This window comes from Dermacentor silvarum, chromosome 5, assembly GCF_013339745.2.
Source record: "Dermacentor silvarum isolate Dsil-2018 chromosome 5, BIME_Dsil_1.4, whole genome shotgun sequence".
Taxonomy (NCBI): domain Eukaryota; kingdom Metazoa; phylum Arthropoda; class Arachnida; order Ixodida; family Ixodidae; genus Dermacentor; species Dermacentor silvarum.
Window position 1 is genome coordinate 14,542,230 of NC_051158.1, and position 19,557 is coordinate 14,561,786.

Below are 19,557 nucleotides of genomic sequence, written 5' to 3' on the forward strand. Positions count from 1 at the left end.
TCATATTTGCAGGAAGTAGGGGCCACTTTACATGTGACATGTACCAAAAGTTTGATGTTTATACCTTAATTGGTGCTTTCAAAATACTTATTGAATACTGGTTATTGTCCAAATTTTATGCCTTATTCAAGGCATGAAGTTGCTCTTCCTCGGGCTCCTCAGTGATATATGCGAGGCACAGCGTTTCTATATCGTTGAAGAAGGAAGCACGTTGTGACGGATGTAAAATGTTTGAATTAAGTATGGTTAATTAGTCTTCGTAGAAAGTTACATATTCAAGCGTTCCAGTGTCATGCCACCGGTATCTGCTATACCGTATTTTTGCACTTATAACCCGTACCAAAAATTCAAGAACGTTAACAGTAAAGTTGGGGTGCGGGTTATACGCGAATTTTATTTAAAGGTGTGGCTTCACGGCAGCGTGGTGTACGCTGCCGTGTAGCCACACCTCGAGGCAAAGTTCTCCGCCAATTAGTTTCGTTATCTCCTAGGGAATCTCACCCTCTCCCCACCACTGCATGTTGAAGCTCCCTTCTCCCCTCCTTCATGGTCATCCATTCTCCTCCTTTTATGGGTCGGCATTTTGCGAATAGTACGCCAGCAAACTCGTACATCACCCGTTCCCGCGGTGCTCCCTCAGTCCAGGCGAAGCGCTTCGCGATACAGTGGAGAGAGAAATCGCCGATGCCCATGTGAGGGCTGCTCCGGCCGCACCGTCATCCTCTGTCGTGTGAATACTTGCTGCGCCTGCTAAGCGATCCGATTCACGTCAGATGTCACGTGACTGATTTGTTCGCGATCGCATCCGTCGTATGTGAATCCAGCTTTATCAGCACCGCTGAAGAGGGCGGAACAGAGCCGCTGGCCGAAGATACTACGTGGACGAGTTGTGCATCCGCGGATGGACTGTTTTGCAAATATTTGAGCGTTGTTGCATGCAGTTATTTCCGTGGGTTATGTGCGAGGATATTTTTTTTTTCTTTCCCGGCTGTTGCAATTGGGGGTGCGGGTAATGGGCGGTGGCGGGTTATACGCGGATAAATACAGTATTTTCCAGAGTCCTGAAACAACTGTGCAAAACAACAATCTCAAATTCAGTGAACATAATGGAAACGTTAAGTTTAGTGTGTGGTTAACTTTCACGTTAGTGGCTTAATTAGAAGCATTGAAAATAATTACTGAACCTTAGTTTTTGCCTCATTTTCATACGTCGTAAACGGTTTGTAGCTGCTTTCTCCGAAGTGCCCAGCGAAATAATCTGGGCATTTCGTTTATATTTCACGAAAGTAAGGGGACACGTTATGGGTAATGTGTAGAAAATGTTTGAAGTGCTTTGGCCTTCGGTGAATTTAGAAACTTGATTAGTCGAAAGTGTCATGTTGGTGCTTTATTAAGAGGTGTCATGGGCCTCTTTGACATCTCATGGAGGTCTGCCCTCCTTAGAATTCTGTCCACGCTGAAGCCTTATTTCCCTCCACACTTTCACAACTGCCTTCACTGAGAGTATGCTGTCTAAAATGCTAAAGGAATTGTAGCACAGTGATGCCCAATGCAGTGTTACAAGAAAGATCATGCACTGACCTTGCATAAGAACGAGAGACAGCAGGACTGTAGCAGCAAGCCAGGCGCCAACCGCGTCCCAGTAAAAGCGTACCGTGCTCAAACGCACCGCCCCGAACTCGCGTTCCTCGTCTTCGACAAGCATTTTGGCAGATTCTTGGAGCGCAGCTGAGCCGGTCTCGTGGCTGGACTTAGCTGCTGAAGATGACGATGATGTCTTGGACAAAGACGGTTCTTCGGATGCTGTCAGCTCCGGTAGTGCCTCGATGACGGATGACTTGAGCACTGTGGACGGTGGACCTGTCGAGAGGAGGCGAGAGAAGAAAAAAAGAAAATTCAAGCAGTTGGAATTGAGATTTACCTGTACCGAGACTGAACCAACTGCAGTATAATGATTTTATGTATGCCTAGCCTATTGTGTACTACTGCAAACATCAATCAACTGCAAACAATCAACCAATCAATTATTATCAAGTTAACCAAGGTAGTTTGTATAAAGGTCTACCTGTAAGCAGACAGAAATAACTGTAGCATAACATTTTGGTACATGCCTGGACTATTTCAAGTAACTTCATTGGATCTAATACCGGTGTCTCATGACCGCTTTTGATCCAATCAAGGCCAATCAAGATCGAAACTCTTGACTACGATTGGCTCCTTCGCGCAGCTTGGGCAATGGAGCCAATCACGACTGAGAAATTCGATTCGGATCGGGCTTGATCGCGATCAAAAGTGCACCGTATGACACCTGTTATTACTTGCCTATCAATCCTAATAACCTCACCTTTGCATCTCATGACAATATTCCTTTACCATTATGTTCCTATGGAAAAATGGCATCGTCATTTTGTGCGCTAAAACTTTGAAACAATCTCTAATATGCACATAGATCCTCGCTCATCCTTACCGTCATTAAACATCAGCTCAAACATTATTTCCTGTCAATTAACTCTACGTACTTATATATGTTATGTTCCACTACTTCTTGGTATGTAATCTTGATTACTGCATGTTATTCACAGTAGCATTGTGTTTTGTTTTGCATAATTTTTCTATTCACATAGCCAGATACACTTGTGTGTGTGTATTTGATTTGTATGAATTTTTTTGCTTAGTTACCCAATTTCATATATGCATTTTGTTGCAAAAAATACCGAAGTGTCCCCCCCCCCCCCAGTGTAGTCTCCAACTTCAGGAGCGTTGTCTCTAAGGGGGGATGTGGGTTGTTGAGATGTTTCTGTATTTTATGGCCCAAACATGATTAATTTCACAGACTTGTAGGTCAATTAGTTCAGGAGATAGATAAAGTTACCACTCTACTGTTTCTAGAGACAATAGGAAAAACGCTGCTCACCAGAAAGCTAATATTATTGGACAGGTAGATCAGATATGCAATAAATAGTAGTCAGATATGCAATAAATGGATCGCTGAAAGCAGTTTTCTAATAAAATCGTGATTAGCCATTCTCGAGATGATGAAACTTAAAGTGTTTGTACAATGACTATTGAGAGGAAAAACAAAATCAAATCTTAAAACTATATGGGCAGAAAATTAAAAATCTGCTCCCAGCACTATTTGATATACTGATTGGGCTTTATGTCAAAAAAAAAAAAAATAATAGCTCTAGCTGTTCTAGATCATGGGATATCACTCCAACAAACTAGTGACCAAAAAACATGTTTTGAGAAATAGTGCCGTTTCAGTGTCAACTTCGGCTCAGATTCAACTCGTACGAGTAGCATAAAATTATATTGCAGCTAAGATAGTGACTTTATAAGTATAAAATTAGGTACAGTCAACTTCCGTTAATTCGACTCTGCTGAAACGACGAAATTTATCAAATCAGCCGGCGGGTCGAATTCACCAAGATGCAGAAAAAATGCCAGAAACCCACTGCCTATTCATTTGGAAGTATGTGTCTTATTATAACATGCCCCCGAATCCAATGTGTGCCAATTTCTATTTGTCTACAGTAGAAAGATAACATAGGAATGACATTAAAGTTCCTAAACGAAGTAGAAATCTAACACGCACCTGATTTTCTAGTTGGAAAAACTGTTGCACAATGGCGGGCAGTTATATAAAGTCAGCTTCGCCACAGGGTTTTCTAACTTAAAGTAAGCTCCGCCGCAATACATTCGGGTTATGCGATAAAGCATACGACTGTTGCGAAGGCAGTTTTGGTTTCGTGTCCGATTGCACTACACTGGCAATTTTAAAATGGCTTGTAAGAATCAGGTAAATATCATAATTAGACATTGTGAGCTATGGTTACTACCTAGTGCAGGCCGAAAATAGGCGTTTTCGGCGAGAGATGATGTACATGTGTTCTATGAATTCACTGTCCCCTAAGCTCCACCGAGGGATACGGGTCAGGTGCGTGTGTGCCGACCGGTCAAGTTCGAATTATTCAGCGAAGCCCAATTTAAGGATCGAAATAACGAAAGTTTAAGCCCATAGAAATGCATGGGCGCCGACTGGGACTTACGGCTGAGATCGAATTAACTGGTATACTGTATGCATGTACAAGAGTAGCTGTAGCTTTGAAAAATTCAATTTAAAAAAATTTATTTTTTGAAATCTTTTGGTTTCTTGTACCTACCCTTAAATCGTTTGTATCTAACAGATTGTATCTTGAACGACGAATAAACTGAGCTTCAATCAATCAATCAATCAATAATTTGCTGTTATATTTGCCATTCCTCACCCTCTGCGACAACCTTGCCGTCCCTCAGCACAATCACATAGTCGGCCTGCGCAAGGAAGCCCACTTGGTGGGTGCAGAGCAGCCGGGCCTTTCCTTTCATGGCTCCGACAATGCAGCGTTCAAAAACTTGCTGCGCCACATGAGGGTCCAGTGCTGAGAGCGGGTCATCCAGCAGGTACACGTCGCAGTCCTGGCACGTGAGTCATGGGAAAAATGAAACATTCGGTCACTCTTTTCACTGTACGTGGTTAGAAATGTATTTACACTATCAGTCAACTTAAGTCGATATAATGTTGGTCAATCTGGCTTGCCTTCTTACGATTGAGCTCTGCCGAAATTCCACTAGGTGAAGGAAATTTTGTAAAACTGAAAAATTACCCTTCACCTAAGGGTGAAACGAAGCTACTCTGGTTGCTGCACTTCAAGCTGTCGATTAATCTGTCCTTGCCCGACAATCTACTGACCGCTTGGTTAGCTCAGATGGTAAAGTGACTGTCCGGGAAGGGCACTGGTTCCAAGTTTGATTGGCCGGAGAAGGAAAAAATTTTTTCCAAGTTTGATTGGCCGGAGAAGGAAAAAATTTTCTTCGACTGTGAAGCTTTTTGTGAGGAAACTATAAGGGCTTCCTTCAAAACAAAAAATCAGTTCAGCAGAAGCCCACAAGATGGAGGAAGGTTCATGAGAGGAACGATTGTGATCCACCCGTATGCACCACGAAGCCACAAAGGAAACCCATATGGGCTTCTCAGAAAGGAAGCTCCGCAGCTGAGGAAAAATCTGTCCTGGTTGCGGGCTTGATCCCCAAACCAGGATGAATTTTTCGAGACGCCGTAAACTGCTGGTGAGACATTGGCCAGTACAGGTAAATGCAGGAGTGCACTGTCCAAGTCTGAGCCAATGAGCAAGCTCGCACCTGGTACAAGGCCCGAGCCAGAGCGACTCGCCGCTTCTGGCCGCCGCTGAGTGTCTGACCTTCCTCGCCGACTTCTGTCAAGTCGCCAGCAGGCAGTGACTGCAAAAGAATAAAGACCTGCTGAGCACCCAGACTTGCACAGCACAGTTGAACCTCTATACAATGAACACTGATATAAGAAGTAACTTAATAGAAGAAAGTGAATCTGAAATTTGGCTGGCCATGTTTTATTTCAATGAGTATTCAACTGCAATACAACAACACTGAAAATACAATATCCCAGCGATTACTGGTTACAGTGAAGATATTTATTTTCTCACAGCTCAAAATATGTATTCTCGTAGCAGAAATGTCAGATATTCAACAAGAGTAACTTGAAATGGCACATTCCGCAGGTGCAAGCACATTTAGGCCAGCAACTTGGCTTGCAATGACAAGCAATGCACATTTCCAATTGAACGTTGGTCATGTGCCACATATCAACACGGCAAGCCGATGACGGGCCATCAAAGTCCGCAGATCTTTCAATGCCCTACAGGCAGGATTGCACTTACCTTTCTCTCGCATACACAATTGCAAATTTATTTTTTTTACAATATCGGCACGCTCATTTAAGGCTCATTCACATCGGCGACTGACAGCGGTCGTGCAACCAAGTTGGTCGCAAATGGTCGCTTTTCTCGAAAAGCGACTACTCTGGGCCAGTCACTCGCTGCTCGATGTTTCAGTCACGCGACCGTGGTCGCAAAGCTGCTCAAACCAATCAGTGCCGCACCGAAAGTGATGTGTGTTTTCATCCGACACCGTCCACGCCACATTAAATGTCCCCGCCACGATGCAGACTACAGGCCGGTAACTGGTGTCTTGTCTTGTGATGCTGGGACGCAGCAGTTGCAGCAATGTGTCGAATGTACGCGGTCACATTTGCTGGAAGCTAAACAGCAGGAAAAGAAAGCACAACACAAACCCCTTTTTCCAGCTGCCATTCGTTGGATGAGCACGCCACCCAAAGGTGAACAGCAGGTGAACAGCTTCGCTTTAATATTATGCACCGATTCCCACGCAACGCGAACTAGAAATTACAACTTACGGCCACTTCTCACTAGCGAAGGCACGGGCGCGCCCACAAGTGTCACATTTTCGTCGGAGGCTTCCGCGCTGCCACAACTGACACCGCGGCAGAGCGCATCAGCACAGGGACGACGTCTTCCTCTTTGCTCAAATCAAAATCCAGCTATCGCTCGAATCATAATCCATGGCTCAAAACCAATGTACACAGTGCCAACGAAGTGCGCGTGAACTGCGTAGATTCCTAGAGTTCTTGCTGAGAACGATAGTCTCCGGGATTGCGACTTGTAGGTCGCGTTCAGCCGGGCTTGCCGGTGTGAGCATCGGTCACCTTCGGTCACTTTTTGGTCACGAGTCGCAAATGGTCGCGTGACCTCCTCGAGTCGCCGGTATGATTGAGCCTTTATAGTAAAATATAAGATATAATGAAAGTATTTTTGCGTTTAATGCGACTTCATTATAATCAGGTTTGACCATAGTCTCTCAGGCTGAAGAATGTTCATTCTTCAATCCAAGTTGGGCAGGTGACACATGTAAGGTTGCTTTTTTTTTAAATCTTTCCGGGGTATCTCAACATTTAACTACGTAGATTTACACAGTGAAGTAAATTCATTAATTTACCTTTGTAAGATAAGATGAACCAAACTAATTCACTTTGGCTTTATGACATATCGTGACGTATAAATTGTCAAAAATACGCATTACGCTCACTAAGTTAGTGGCAAGATGACATCGCTACCTTTAGGTCGTCGAGAAGGGCGCAGCATTCGAGCGTTGCCTGGTATCGGGTTGCATCGAACGGCCTCCCAAAGAGCACGTTGGCACGAAGCGTGCCACGCTGGAGCCACGGCTGCTGGGGAACTAGACCCAAGGCCATGTCCAGCCTCTGGAGCGTCACCGCCCCCTGGACCCGGCAGATGTCGCCCGCGATGGCTGCCAGTAGCGTGCTCTTGCCGCTGCCGACCCGACCCACCACGCCCACCAGTTGACCCTGCACGGAGGTTGGAGGTGATTGCAGAGACCGTGCACAAGTGCTCAAAAGAGAAGAGAAAGAAAGACAAAAAATAAGAATGAGAGATATGCAGGGATAGAAATTTATGCTTGCGTCCTTCCTTATTTCACAATAGGTACTGATGGGCTAGTTACTTGATGATCCATGATTTTGGTGAAGCAGGGCAAAAAAAAAGAAAAAAGAGAGACATTCAAACAGCGGCTGTGTGTGTCCTCATTATTCATGTTTGTGTGAACGTCTCTTTTCCGAGTGCACCGCTTCTTCATCTTCTTCTTTCTGGGGTTTTACATGCCAAAACCAGTTCTGATTATGAGGCACGCCTCATAATCACCAAAATTATTTCACAATTCTTTTTTTTTAATTCGCTACCAACTTACAATCTCAGATCACTGCAACTCTTGCCTTAGTCCTCCCAATGCAGTCTATCATGCATGTGTGCCCATACCACTACTTTTCAGCGCCGTGTTATTATTATTATTATTATTATTATTTTTTTTTTTTTTTTGCAGACATCTGGAAATTGGAACACACTTCCTCCTGAAATCAAGATAATCACCTATCTGTCAGCTGAACTGACAGCCAATCATTTGTTCACCCCTTATGTAATGTCTCCAATTGGAACATCTGAGATATTATAAATAAATAAATAAATAAATAAATAAATAAATAAATAAATAAATAAATAAATAAATAAATAAATAAATAAATAAATAAACGTACACTTATCCAACTCTCTGCACTCCCTTTCATACACAGCACATAATGCTAGACTTCACAAGTAACATGATTAAAGAAGTCTCGTTCCAACGCTGTGCAATACAGCCGTGTTTGATCCCGATGCTTTCTAAGGAATAACTGCTTTCTATATTACAACTACAACTTGTGGATATAACGTTTTGTTGAATCACCTGTTGTGCATCATTGTGGTGCCTGTATGCAACGCACTATGGTTAGGTTGTGAGCGCTGTGGCCATTGGTCGCAGAAATGTGTTGCTCCGTGTGTGTGGTGGTAAATAGCTTCAGATCTAAAATGCCTTCCTTTTGCATGTAATAAATATGTCATACTTTACGACATAAAGGTATGAGACATAATGTTACACATTCTAAGCGTAAACCTACAAAGAAAACATGACCCCACACACTTGTGCATGTGATAGTGTTTTGTTCGTCGTTGAGTGCATCCCTTTTACATTCAAACCTAATGCAATGTAGCAACAAACAGACAGCCAACATCAGCCAGACAATTTCTAGAACTCGTAACACCACAGAGAGCTAGCATGGAAATTTCAAACTGTTGTCGCCACTTGCCTTTCGTCTTCATACGTCCATATCTCCCATATTGAGCCTCTATTTACTATAAGACCGACTCATTTGCATGAATCCAGAGTAACACAATAACTTCTCATCAGTGGCCATTTAATCAAAATCAAATCATGGATTTAATGTTACCGTGTTACAATGCACAGGTTGTGAGAGATACTGCAGTGAACCTTTTGACCAAACGAACTTCTTTACCATGCACCTGAATCAAAGTACCCACATGTTTTTGTATTCTGACCCTACTGGAGTGTCCAAACCAAGAATAGAACCCATGACCTCGTGCTTAGTGGCAGAACACCACAGCTACAGAGCCAAAGTGGTCAGTAGCGTGCATATAAAAAGCACCAACACATACTTCCAAAGCTGTAAGAAATGTACAACACTCTCCTCCCGCATAAAAGATCATACCTGCTAGATATCCTAATGTGATGGCAATGTTGTCTCAGAACGCCAGACCTGGCACCATTGACATTGTGGATGGTGATGTCATAACAGAGAAAAAAATTTTTTTTCCGTTGTCTTGTAGCAATAATGCTAAGTATGATGGTGTTGCTTATTAGGGGGGGGGGGGGGGGGGGGGAGAGCAGCCAAAGCGAGCGCATGAATGGAGCCATCCACTGCATTGTGATGTCATGACACCTTTGCCGCCCAAGAGCCAATAACGAAAATGGTGTACAGAAATGAGTATTACAGTGAAGTATTTAGGGCACTCTGACATTTGTCAGTACTTTTTCAAAGGCTTGGGTGCAGAAACAACCATGAAGGAACAGATGCAAGATGTCTTAGCTGTCTTGCATGCCTCGTCTGTGTTACACCTCAAGTAACAGTGAAAGGTAAAAAAATGTAATCTCAGCACTCCTTTATGAAGCATCTCATCATCATCAGTCAGCCTATTTTTACACCCCACTGCAGGACAAAGGCCTCCCCCTGCGATCTCCAATTGCCCTTGTCTGATGCTAGCTGATTCCAAGTTGTGCCTGCAAATTTCCAAACTTGATCACACCACCTAATTCCCTACCACCCTCAACTGCACTTCCCTCCTATTGGCACACATTATGCAACTTAAGAGACCATTGGTCATCCAACCTACACATTGCGTGTCCATCCCAGGTCAAGTTTTTCAAACGAAGCTTGTATTGCCTTACTCGTGCCGACGCCAGTGTTATTGGCTATGAAAAACCCCAAGCTGCGCGAGAGTAAAAATTGCTCATCGGGCTGCGGATTCGAACCACCGACCTCCGGGTTGCAAGACAACCACGCTAACCAATTCAGCCGCTGTCGGTTCATCATACGCTTCCTTAAAAGCGGGATTTTATATGCATGAAGAAGTAGACGAAGTAGACACAGCGGAAGGCGCACTGCACGCTCGGCAAATGAACATGTCTCGCATAGAAGCTCCACATGTTTGACAGGTCTGGCTTGGCACCCGTAGCTGGTGCGCGCGATCATGGCATACCCCCATCCAATCACTGCCTTCCCCTCCCTCCGGAGGAGGGAAAGGGTGTGAATGCGTGTTCGCTCGCCTCGCGCCCGCTGTTTCCCGCAAGTTCAGGCCCTGCAGTCAGATGGGGAGGCCGCGTTTGGTTTGTTCTGCCACTGAGTTCTGCCGTTTGATTCGTTCTGCCGCTCAAAAGACTAACCAACCCCTCCCTTAGGGTTGGACAAGCTCCGCATGCACCACTGTTCCCGGTAGGGGAGGGGTTTGAATTTTGTCCTGTTAATATCACCTAGAATATCGGCGAACCCCGTTTGCTCTCTAATATACACCTGTATTCTTGTCTTCCCGTCTCTAAACTTTGCTCAGATGTAAGCAAGATGTAAGATGAAGCATCTAAGCATCAACAAATGTGAGAAGAGACCTTCCGCAGCGTCACGTTGACAGGTCCTAGGATGAAGTTGCGACCCTGGGCTCCGCTGATGGCCACAGGTAGGGTGGCGTCGCCCGTCATGCCGCCCCAGTGGAAGACACCATTTGTGATCCGCACGAGCTGGTCATCTGCGCAAGAGATGTGGACAGGTTGTTGTCAGGGGTGCACAAATAGTCAGAACTTTTAAATACCAAATCCCATATTGTCCAATTCAATTTGGTCTTTGAATTGAAAAGTTAGTATTCGTTAATACAAATATTCCCCCAAGTAGTTTTCGAATACCTTAAATTGTCAACTGTTCTCGATCAAACATAAAATTTCAGCACAAGTGGAATGAATTTCGTCCCAGCAGAGATAGCACACATACAGCTCTGGAAGCTACAAAAGTGGAGTAGGCTATAAATTGCCCAAGGGCCCAGACGTTCTGGTTAAATTTATATCATTTGCACTCACCAATGAGACTGGAGTAGGTGAACTGCTTATTGTTCCTAATGGTCCATTTGTGCTTTTAATGAACAAGGTTCGACCTGGTGCAATATAATGGCGCAAGCATGCCAAAGTGAAAATACTAAGGTGCGAACATTGTTTTGTATTAATGGTGACAACAGCTTCTCGTTATTTGATAGCCAATTTGATTCGATTCCCTTCTGACAGTATTCAATTTGTATTCAATGCGGCCTTAAAAACAACTATTCGCACACCCCTAGTCATTGTTCTCAAACAGTCACCTTTGCTGGCACCTCCCCTTTTGCATGACAGTGATGCTGAGTCTATCAGCAGCAGAGGGTATCCATTAACAGCACCAAGCCCTTGAGGTTCCAAACATAGAGAACAGTTCACACACAAGAGCAGCTTGCACGGGCAGGCACCAGATACTGTTAAGCAACTAAATTGCAACTAAAACAAAAAAATAAAAGACCCAATTTTTGTGACTTTTCCAAATGGCATGCAGGGCTGGTATAATGCGCCAATTCCTTTCGCTTCATTTTATTCTTTCCTCATCATCCAGCACTCACAGCTGGCTGACTGTGGTTATAAAGTTCATGAAGTGCTACTTGGACCAATTAAAAAAATAATAACTGGGATAGAAATAGTACTACTTTATCCCAGCCCAGGTCTTTAATTTTTTTTTTTTTTTTTTTTGCAGAACCAGAATTCTTTACTTTTTATGAACAGTTGACAATCGTTAAGGTGAAAAACTTTAATATTCAGCTCCAGAGAGTGCTTCCCAAGGGTCCTAGGGATAATGGAACATATTATTCACAGTAATCTAGACAGGAATCCAATAATTAGTAAAGAGCATTAAAGTTTGGCTAACAGCGCAAGGACACAACGACGCAAGGGCAGAAGAGAGAACAGAGCGCAACAGCTAAAGTGCTCTGTGAACCAGATTGCAGAGCACTGAACTGTTGAAAGTTAGCGCTCTGTTCTCGCTTCTGTCCTATCTGGTGTCCTTGCACTGTTAATCAAACTTTGAAGCATGTTTTCCCAACAAGCCCAATTTCACACCCTTCTTAATAAAGAGCACATGGCACAAAATAAATGTCAACATACAAAAGTATAGAGGCAAATTGTACAATATTTAAATACAGTCAAAAATTGTTATAACAAAACGGGATATAATGAGTAAGTGAAATTCCTCTTGAAAGCCCCTTAGAGATTTATAGTTCATTACATGGAATAATGACTATAACAAAGTAATGGATATAATGCAGTATATCGGGCTCCCCCTTCAACTTATTTTTTACAAGGTTTTACTGTATTTGAAAGATATAATGAGTCACATATGAATACAAATTGGCCCCAAAGCTGTTAAAACATTTGCTGACTGTCTCACAAACGATTCACATTTCTGTCACTGTACACATTCGATTCTTACTTTCTGCAAAGTTCACTGCCAGCGGTTTCTTCTGAAACTTACGTTGTACCAAAAAATCTAGAAAGCTTGGGGCTCGGAAATTGAAAGTTGTTTACAATAATGAAAGATAGTGAACAAGAAGGACACAAGTGACAAACTATCCTTACTGATGAAAGGCTTTACGAATCCTGCTCCTAGCCAGGTGTATTCGTTGGCACTGAGCTTGACTCATTTGACTGGGCATTATAAGAAACGCAGCTAGTATAACTCCTGATGGACCTTTACACCGGGATCTCATTCAGACCTCCAATGTTGTCAGAATGCAAGCTTGCCAAACTACCGTGGTGCTGACGATCATGTCGGTCTTGCCAGCAGGCCCAGGCTGGAAACACTCTTGGTTCTTTGCATCACGGAAACTATTTGTCTACTCCAAAAGAAACTTGCGACAAACTATTCCGTTACTCAACTATCAGCAACCCCTGCACACCTGTGACATAAAATTGACAATAACCGAATGAGTGCCCATGCTCGATTCAGACAGCATACAGGTGAAGCGGAAGCCACTTTTGGGGAATCAGGGCGCTGACTTGCTGAAGTGTAATGTAACAACACTCATGTCATGATGCTTCTGCTATCCACTCTTGCAATGCACTCTACAGGTTCACAGTGATGAATTCCAACAAAAAACGTGCGCAACCCACAGGTTTACTTCATCACATCTGCTTTGGCTTACTTCACTCACTGGATTGTCAAATTGATGCCCCCAAGAGCAAGTAAAAGATCACTTTTACACATTTCACATGACTCAACACCAGGCACGTTGGAACCTATGGCCATTGGTGTTCTTCGCATAGTGACAGGAAGGCGGTCATGCCAATGAGCTTGATGCCAAATCACATGAAATATTACAGAAAGGGATAATTTCCCCAAAAATGATCATTTAAGAGTACCACCTATGGCTTAAACTTGCTTGTAAATGCAATCGTGCTTCTTTATTCAGAGCTACTTAGTACTTTAACCCTTTCTGTTCCGATGATTACTGCAGGAATCATGAAGCTTGGCAAGGAATAACCGAAACAGAAACAAACAAAAGTCAAAACTAACCTGTGAAATAAGAGTACGAGCAACCCAGTCACATAGGTGATGTAGACTTAGTGATGCAGATCATTGACTCTTTCTGGAATTCGAAAGTCCATGCACGGCCGCCTGCTGAGATTAGGCCTCTGTGTTGCACTTCTGAACCCTACCGCCTGAGGCTGGCTATATTTCTTTGGGGGCACGCAAACAACTTTGAAATGATTTGTGATCAAATTCCCAGATTTAGGACTGTGGATTTAGGCATTTGAGATGTCACAAGCTGCCTCTAATATGCAACATTCACGAAAGAAGGCTTCAATATAGTACTATTATGAAAAATTGGACTGGACATTTTTTTTTCTGCATTTCTCTTTCAGATGCACAAAATATACATATATGGAGGCAACAACGAAATTACGACCAGAAAGGGTTATGCCATTAGCCCTGTCTTACATGGTCAATACAGATTGAAAACAAGCAGGCTCAGAAGAGTCATAGGCTTTGTTACCCTCTTTCGCGGTGGTGTAGTAGCTCGCAGGAGCAAAATCGTGGAGGTTGAGGAAGCACTGGGTGCGCTTCAACGACACCCACGCCTCCATGCAACCGTTGATGACCCAGGGAAAGGCGTTGAGGGGCACTTTGAGCAGGTTGAAGAGAGCAAGGCACGTGAACACCTGAAAGATGAAAGCAGCAGTGGGCACGACTAAGAAGTTATTCTCCAGGTACTGACTGATGGATTGATTGATTGAGGTTCAACAACCCAAAGCAGTAGCTGGATTATGAAAGCTGCCACAGTGGAGGGCTACAGATGCATTAGTTTTGATGCTTGGGCTACCTTACTGTGCACCTTAATTTAATGGCACATTTGGCTGGTCCTTACTGCACTCTGACTCGGATTGCAATGATGCGGAGCTCGCGTTGGATCAGAGCCAGAGAAAGCGTAACCAGAGTCGAAAGTGCAGCCACTCGCCAGTGCAATTAAAGGCCAGATGAGGAAACATGTCAGTGCGTCTTCCGTTCTGAACAAGCAAGGTGCGCAGGCGCCAACACACCGCTGCGGCAGACGCCAACACACCGCTGCGGCAGACGCCACGCCAACAATTGAAGCTGCAGGAGCCACATGACCAGGCTCCGCCAAATCTCTGTCGTGCTCCCGGGTCAACGGTTAGGGCGCATCAGAGCGCTCCGAGCGGAAGCGTGGTACTCGGAAATAACCAGCTGAATGTGTTCCGTGCGCTCAATTTTGACCAGCTGACTGTAACGCGTGCCGCCAGAGCACTTGGAAACGACCAACTGAATGTACCATAAGTAAATGAGCACACGAGCGATGGTTTCTTCTAAAATTTTGGGAATCGAAACTAAATTTCAAATGGCTGCAGCACGCACCTTTGCAGCGGTAAGCCGGTGCCCTAGGAGGACGTAGGTGATGAAGGACAGGACCGACATGAGCACAGGCGTGACAACCCAGAAGAAGACGCACAGGGCGTCCAGGTACTTCCGCTGCCGAAGGAAAGCAACCTCCTTCTGCCGGATGCTCTCCACCTTTTCCTGGAAGAGGGCTTCCCATGCGTGCATCTTGATCATCCGCATGCCCCACAGCACCTCCGACATGAGCTGCAATGAGAGGCAAGTGCAAGGAGTACTTTTACAGCGTAAACTGTTATGGGTTCATTCCAACAGCTGTTTTGCTTGGCGATGGTGTCTGCCGTCACAGCCGGTGGTGCCCAGTGTCCGTAGGAGCTATCGCCGGGAATGAGAAAAAAATGACCCAGTTCCTGCCGGGATCGAAATTCGGGCCCGCTGCGCGGAAGTCAGCTACTCTACCACTGAGCCACGCCAGTGCTTGCTTGCTTTCAGCGGAAAAATGCCCTATAATTGCGTCTTAGTGCGTGAGGAGAGACACGATGTGACATGCGCGCCACGTAGCGTCGATACTTGCACATCTTGCATATTATTACACCAGGTAGAACGCCATGTAGCAGATGCACACGTAGTGGTACAATGTAATTAGGGAAGGTTTCGAGAAGAAAACGAAGTTTAAGGAAATGTATACAAGAATGCTAGAAAAAAGTTATATATTGTGTACCTGATTAAATCGAGCTGTCTAGGTGACTATGTCACTGCCGCATTTCAAAGAGGATGCCAATAAGTCATCACCATCATTAGCGTCGTATCGTGTCACTTGTGAGATGTGAGATGCACGCCTCGTAGTCAATGTGAGATGTCGTAGTCAATGTGAGATGTCGAGTCAATGTGAGATGCACGCCTCGTAGCGGCGACCTGTGCACACTTCGCATTGTAGTTGCATATTATTACACCAGGTGGCAAGCCATGTCACAGTTGCACAGGCAGCAGTACAAGGTAGATAGAGAAGTCTTGAGGAAGAAAAAGAAGATTATGGCGATGCATAAATATTGCTGTAATGAAAAACATGTATGGCATACCTGATTAATTCAAGCAGGCTAGGTGACTGTTTGTTACCGTCCCGTTTCAAAGGGAATGCCATTAAATCATCATCATCATAATCATCAACAGCAACGTACCGCGCAGTCTGGATACCTGTGTTTACTCTTTTCGGTACACGTTATGGTGCCTCCTAGCAAGGTAGAACCCCTGCTGAAGAAGCGAATTGTATAGCTATGCATGCAGCTGCAACTAGGCAACACCGGGCTCAGCAGACCGCTGCACAGAGAGCAGCACAAACTACAGTTCGCTGTCGATGTCGGGCAGACAGCTGAGATCATTCTCGTGAAAACGACACAAAAAGACTTTGCCGCGAAGACCCTTTAGTGCGCAGTGCTGAAAATGGAATTCCTATAGAGCTGCTCCTCCAGCTTATGCCGTGACTGTGCTGTGTGCGCGTGCAGGCCTGTGACTTTTTTTTTTTCTCAGGAACACCACGCCGATACTGATGAAAGGTGATTCATGTACCAACACTAATTATGCACCCTTTGTACCACACTTCTGTACCTTTCCGAATTTCTTATTCAATCTTCAAACTCTTACGACTCTTGGATAGCTCAGTTCCATCAACGCACATTCACTAATTATCGTACTTATCTGCTTTTGGATTGTCACTATTTCACATGCATTTCATTTGCAGTTCCTGCTGAGTTATGTAATGTCAATTCTGTTGACCTCCACATGATGCGCATGCTATAAGAACCTAGTCAAGCGAAAAGTTGTTGCTCTTATTTTCATGTTCTCCATCAACTTTCTATTGATGGCAATAAACAATGATTACTATTACACACACATCTCACACAAACAGTTGATAGACGATCAATTGAGTCATGGCGTTTAACACCACAAACCAGCACTGGGGCTATGAAGGACGATAGTTGGGTTCTGGATTAATTTCAGCCATCCTGGGTTCTTTATTGTACACCTAAAAGTACACGAGCGCTTTTGCATTTCGGCTCCATCGAAATATGCCTTCGGCAACCGAGAATTGAGCCCAGCAGCAAGCCGAATGCCATAGACACTAAGCTGCCACGATGAATGCACAAATTGTTGCCCATGGCAAAAGAGAGGCATCTGTCCAAATCAAGGAACCTACAGGACATGTTGACGAATGCTGACCTTTACATCTCTTGGGGTGCAACTCGCTGTCATGACTGGTTATAAAATTGGTGCAGTAGTATCGTTCTATGTCACCAGATGGCGACACCATCCCACCAGTGGCGACATCTATCAACGTTTGCTGGAGGTTGCATTTAGTCATGACATCTGGACAAATTCATGTAGTAGCTATCACATTTACTGTCACGCATGAGTAAGAAAAAAAAAATCTGTGGCGATTTGGCGGTAAATGCAGAAAGAATGCATTGACATTACTTTGCACCTCTTTGAGGTCCCGGGTCCTAAACCGCATTCGCCACATTGCAAAGTGTTGTTCAGGAGCTCACTAGACACACGTCCTGCCTCTCCTCTCAGGAGAAGGTAGGAGATCAATGGGCCAGTTGTTATTTCCAAAAATGATGGCACAACGGAGGTGTTGTCGTAAATAAACCTTATTTATGCCAACAGTTTCAAAGTTTGTGTCTTGTATGTGTGTGTATATATACGACGAGAAGTCAAAAAGTAAAGGGACTTTTGAGAAAAGGTACATTTATTCTAATGATAGAAAACTGAAACATACATTATTTTTCTAGATAACCTCCTGGCACTTCAACGCACTTTGCCCAACGTTTCACAAGTTTTTTTTTTTTATTCCAATGGCAAAATTTTTTTGGTTGCACCTGTAACCAATTTTGCACCACATCAATGACTTCTGCATCAGTTGCAAATCTTCTTTTCCTGAGTGCTTCCTTCAATGGTCCAAACATATGAAAATCGCTAGGAGCCAGGTCTGGACTGCATGGTGGGTGGTCCAGCAATTCAAATCCCAATTCCTTTACTGTTTCGGCCGTCTGTTTGGCCGAATGTGGCCAAGCGTTATCTTGCTGCAGGATGACATCTTTTTGCAGTTTTCCATGACATTTGGATCTGATTGCAGGTTTCAGTTTAGTTCGCAACACATCACAATAGTTCTCAAGATTCAAAGTTTCGCCTCTTGGGGTGAAATGAATGGCTACCACAACTTCCATGTCCCAGAATAGTGTTAGCATAACCTCACCTGCTGATGGGTGACGTTTAAATTTCTTAACTTCTGGTGACAGTGAGTCTTTCCAAACTATGCTCGCAGCCTTACTTTTCGGTTCGTGATGATGTATTCAAGTATCATGTACCAGTAATGATTTGCTGTAAAAATCCATCTCCTCGATCGAAACGATAATGGCCAAATGTTTACGAGAGATGTCCAACCTTTGTGCCTTATGCTGCGCTGACAATTCTTTCGGGACCCACCTTGCACACACTTTCCAAAAATCTTGCCTGTCGTGTAACATGGAATACGCTGAACCATGACTGATATCTAAAGTAGTGGCGATTTCGTCCACTGTGATTCGTCTGATTTCCATCACCATATCCTCAACGACTTTCAAGTTGTCCTCAGTCGTTGACGTCGATGGCCTGCCCAATCTTTCCTCATCACATAAAGAAGTTCTTTGCTGTTTGAAACACTCTATCGATTCACAGGGGATAGAGTAGGGGACCTGGGGCAGAGACTTGGAGGTTAACAAAGAAGCTCGAGAACAAGATAAGGATCGCACAAAGAGCGATGGAACAAAAAATGTTAGGCTTAACGTTGAGAGACAGGAAGAGAGCGGTGTGGATCAGAGAGCAAACGGGGATGGCTGATACTCTAGTTGACATTAAGAGGAAAAAATGGAGCTGGGCAGGCCATGTAATGGGTAGGATGGATACCCTTTGGACCATTAGAGTGACAGAATGGATACCAAGAGAAGGCAAGCGCAGTCAAAGATGGCAGAAAACTAGGTGGGGTGATGAAGTTAAGAAATTTGCAGGCGCAAGTTGGAATCAGCTAGCGCAAGACAGGGGTAATTGGAGATCGCAGAGAGAGGCCTTCGTCCTGCAGTGGACATAAAAATAGGATGGTGATCATGATGATGATCCATTCGTAGATCTTGCTTCGCGATAAACAACTTTCACCATACAGCGCCTGCATTCGACGAATAAGTTTCGCAGTTTAACACTTTCTGCAAAGAAAAAGCGAATCACTGCCCTCATTTCCTCCTTGGTGCAGATCGACAACGGAGCTGCCATGTTTAACGGTCTGCTACACTCTAACGACTAACATGGAAATAAGAGTGACACGTTCCATAGAAGTGTTGCAGATGACACTAATTCAGCGCTGGATACTAGCAGTGTTACCAAACCTTAGTGCGAGAAATTGCAAAAGTCCCTTTACTCTTTGACTTCCCCTCGTATATATACTTGAACAATGCTACAAGGTAAACAGAACAAGTATTTAATTTGCAACAGAAACTATTGAAATTTAAACACTTGTTTGGTTTACATTGTAGCATCGCTCAAGTACTTTACATTTGAAAGGTAACTTGAAGAACTTCTCTTTACTTATATATAATATAGCTCTACCACATGACCGATTTCACACACTTCACACACACACTTTTTTTCCACTTTAACACTCCTAATGCTAACACATTAAAATGTGGCTGGGGTTTGAAAAGGTTGAAGGGCAGGCAGCCTTTAAAACGAAAATGGCGGGTTCCCGGCTGCATGTACGGGAACAATACTAGGCTCAGATG

The 19,557-nt window shown here is 44.1% G+C and overlaps 1 protein-coding gene across 1 annotated transcript in view; it reads right to left on the bottom strand.

Annotated features, from left to right (window-relative positions):
• The window catches only part of LOC119452913 (ATP-binding cassette sub-family C member 10-like), a 49,133-nt gene that overhangs the window by 25,323 nt on the left and 4,253 nt on the right, over window positions 1–19,557 (bottom strand). Inside the window, 7 exon segments of the mRNA XM_049667381.1 lie at window positions 1,582–1,860; window positions 4,269–4,458; window positions 5,182–5,280; window positions 6,989–7,240; window positions 10,441–10,577; window positions 13,893–14,058; window positions 14,771–14,998. Coding sequence (XP_049523338.1) covers window positions 1,582–1,860; window positions 4,269–4,458; window positions 5,182–5,280; window positions 6,989–7,240; window positions 10,441–10,577; window positions 13,893–14,058; window positions 14,771–14,998 — 1,351 coding nt within the window.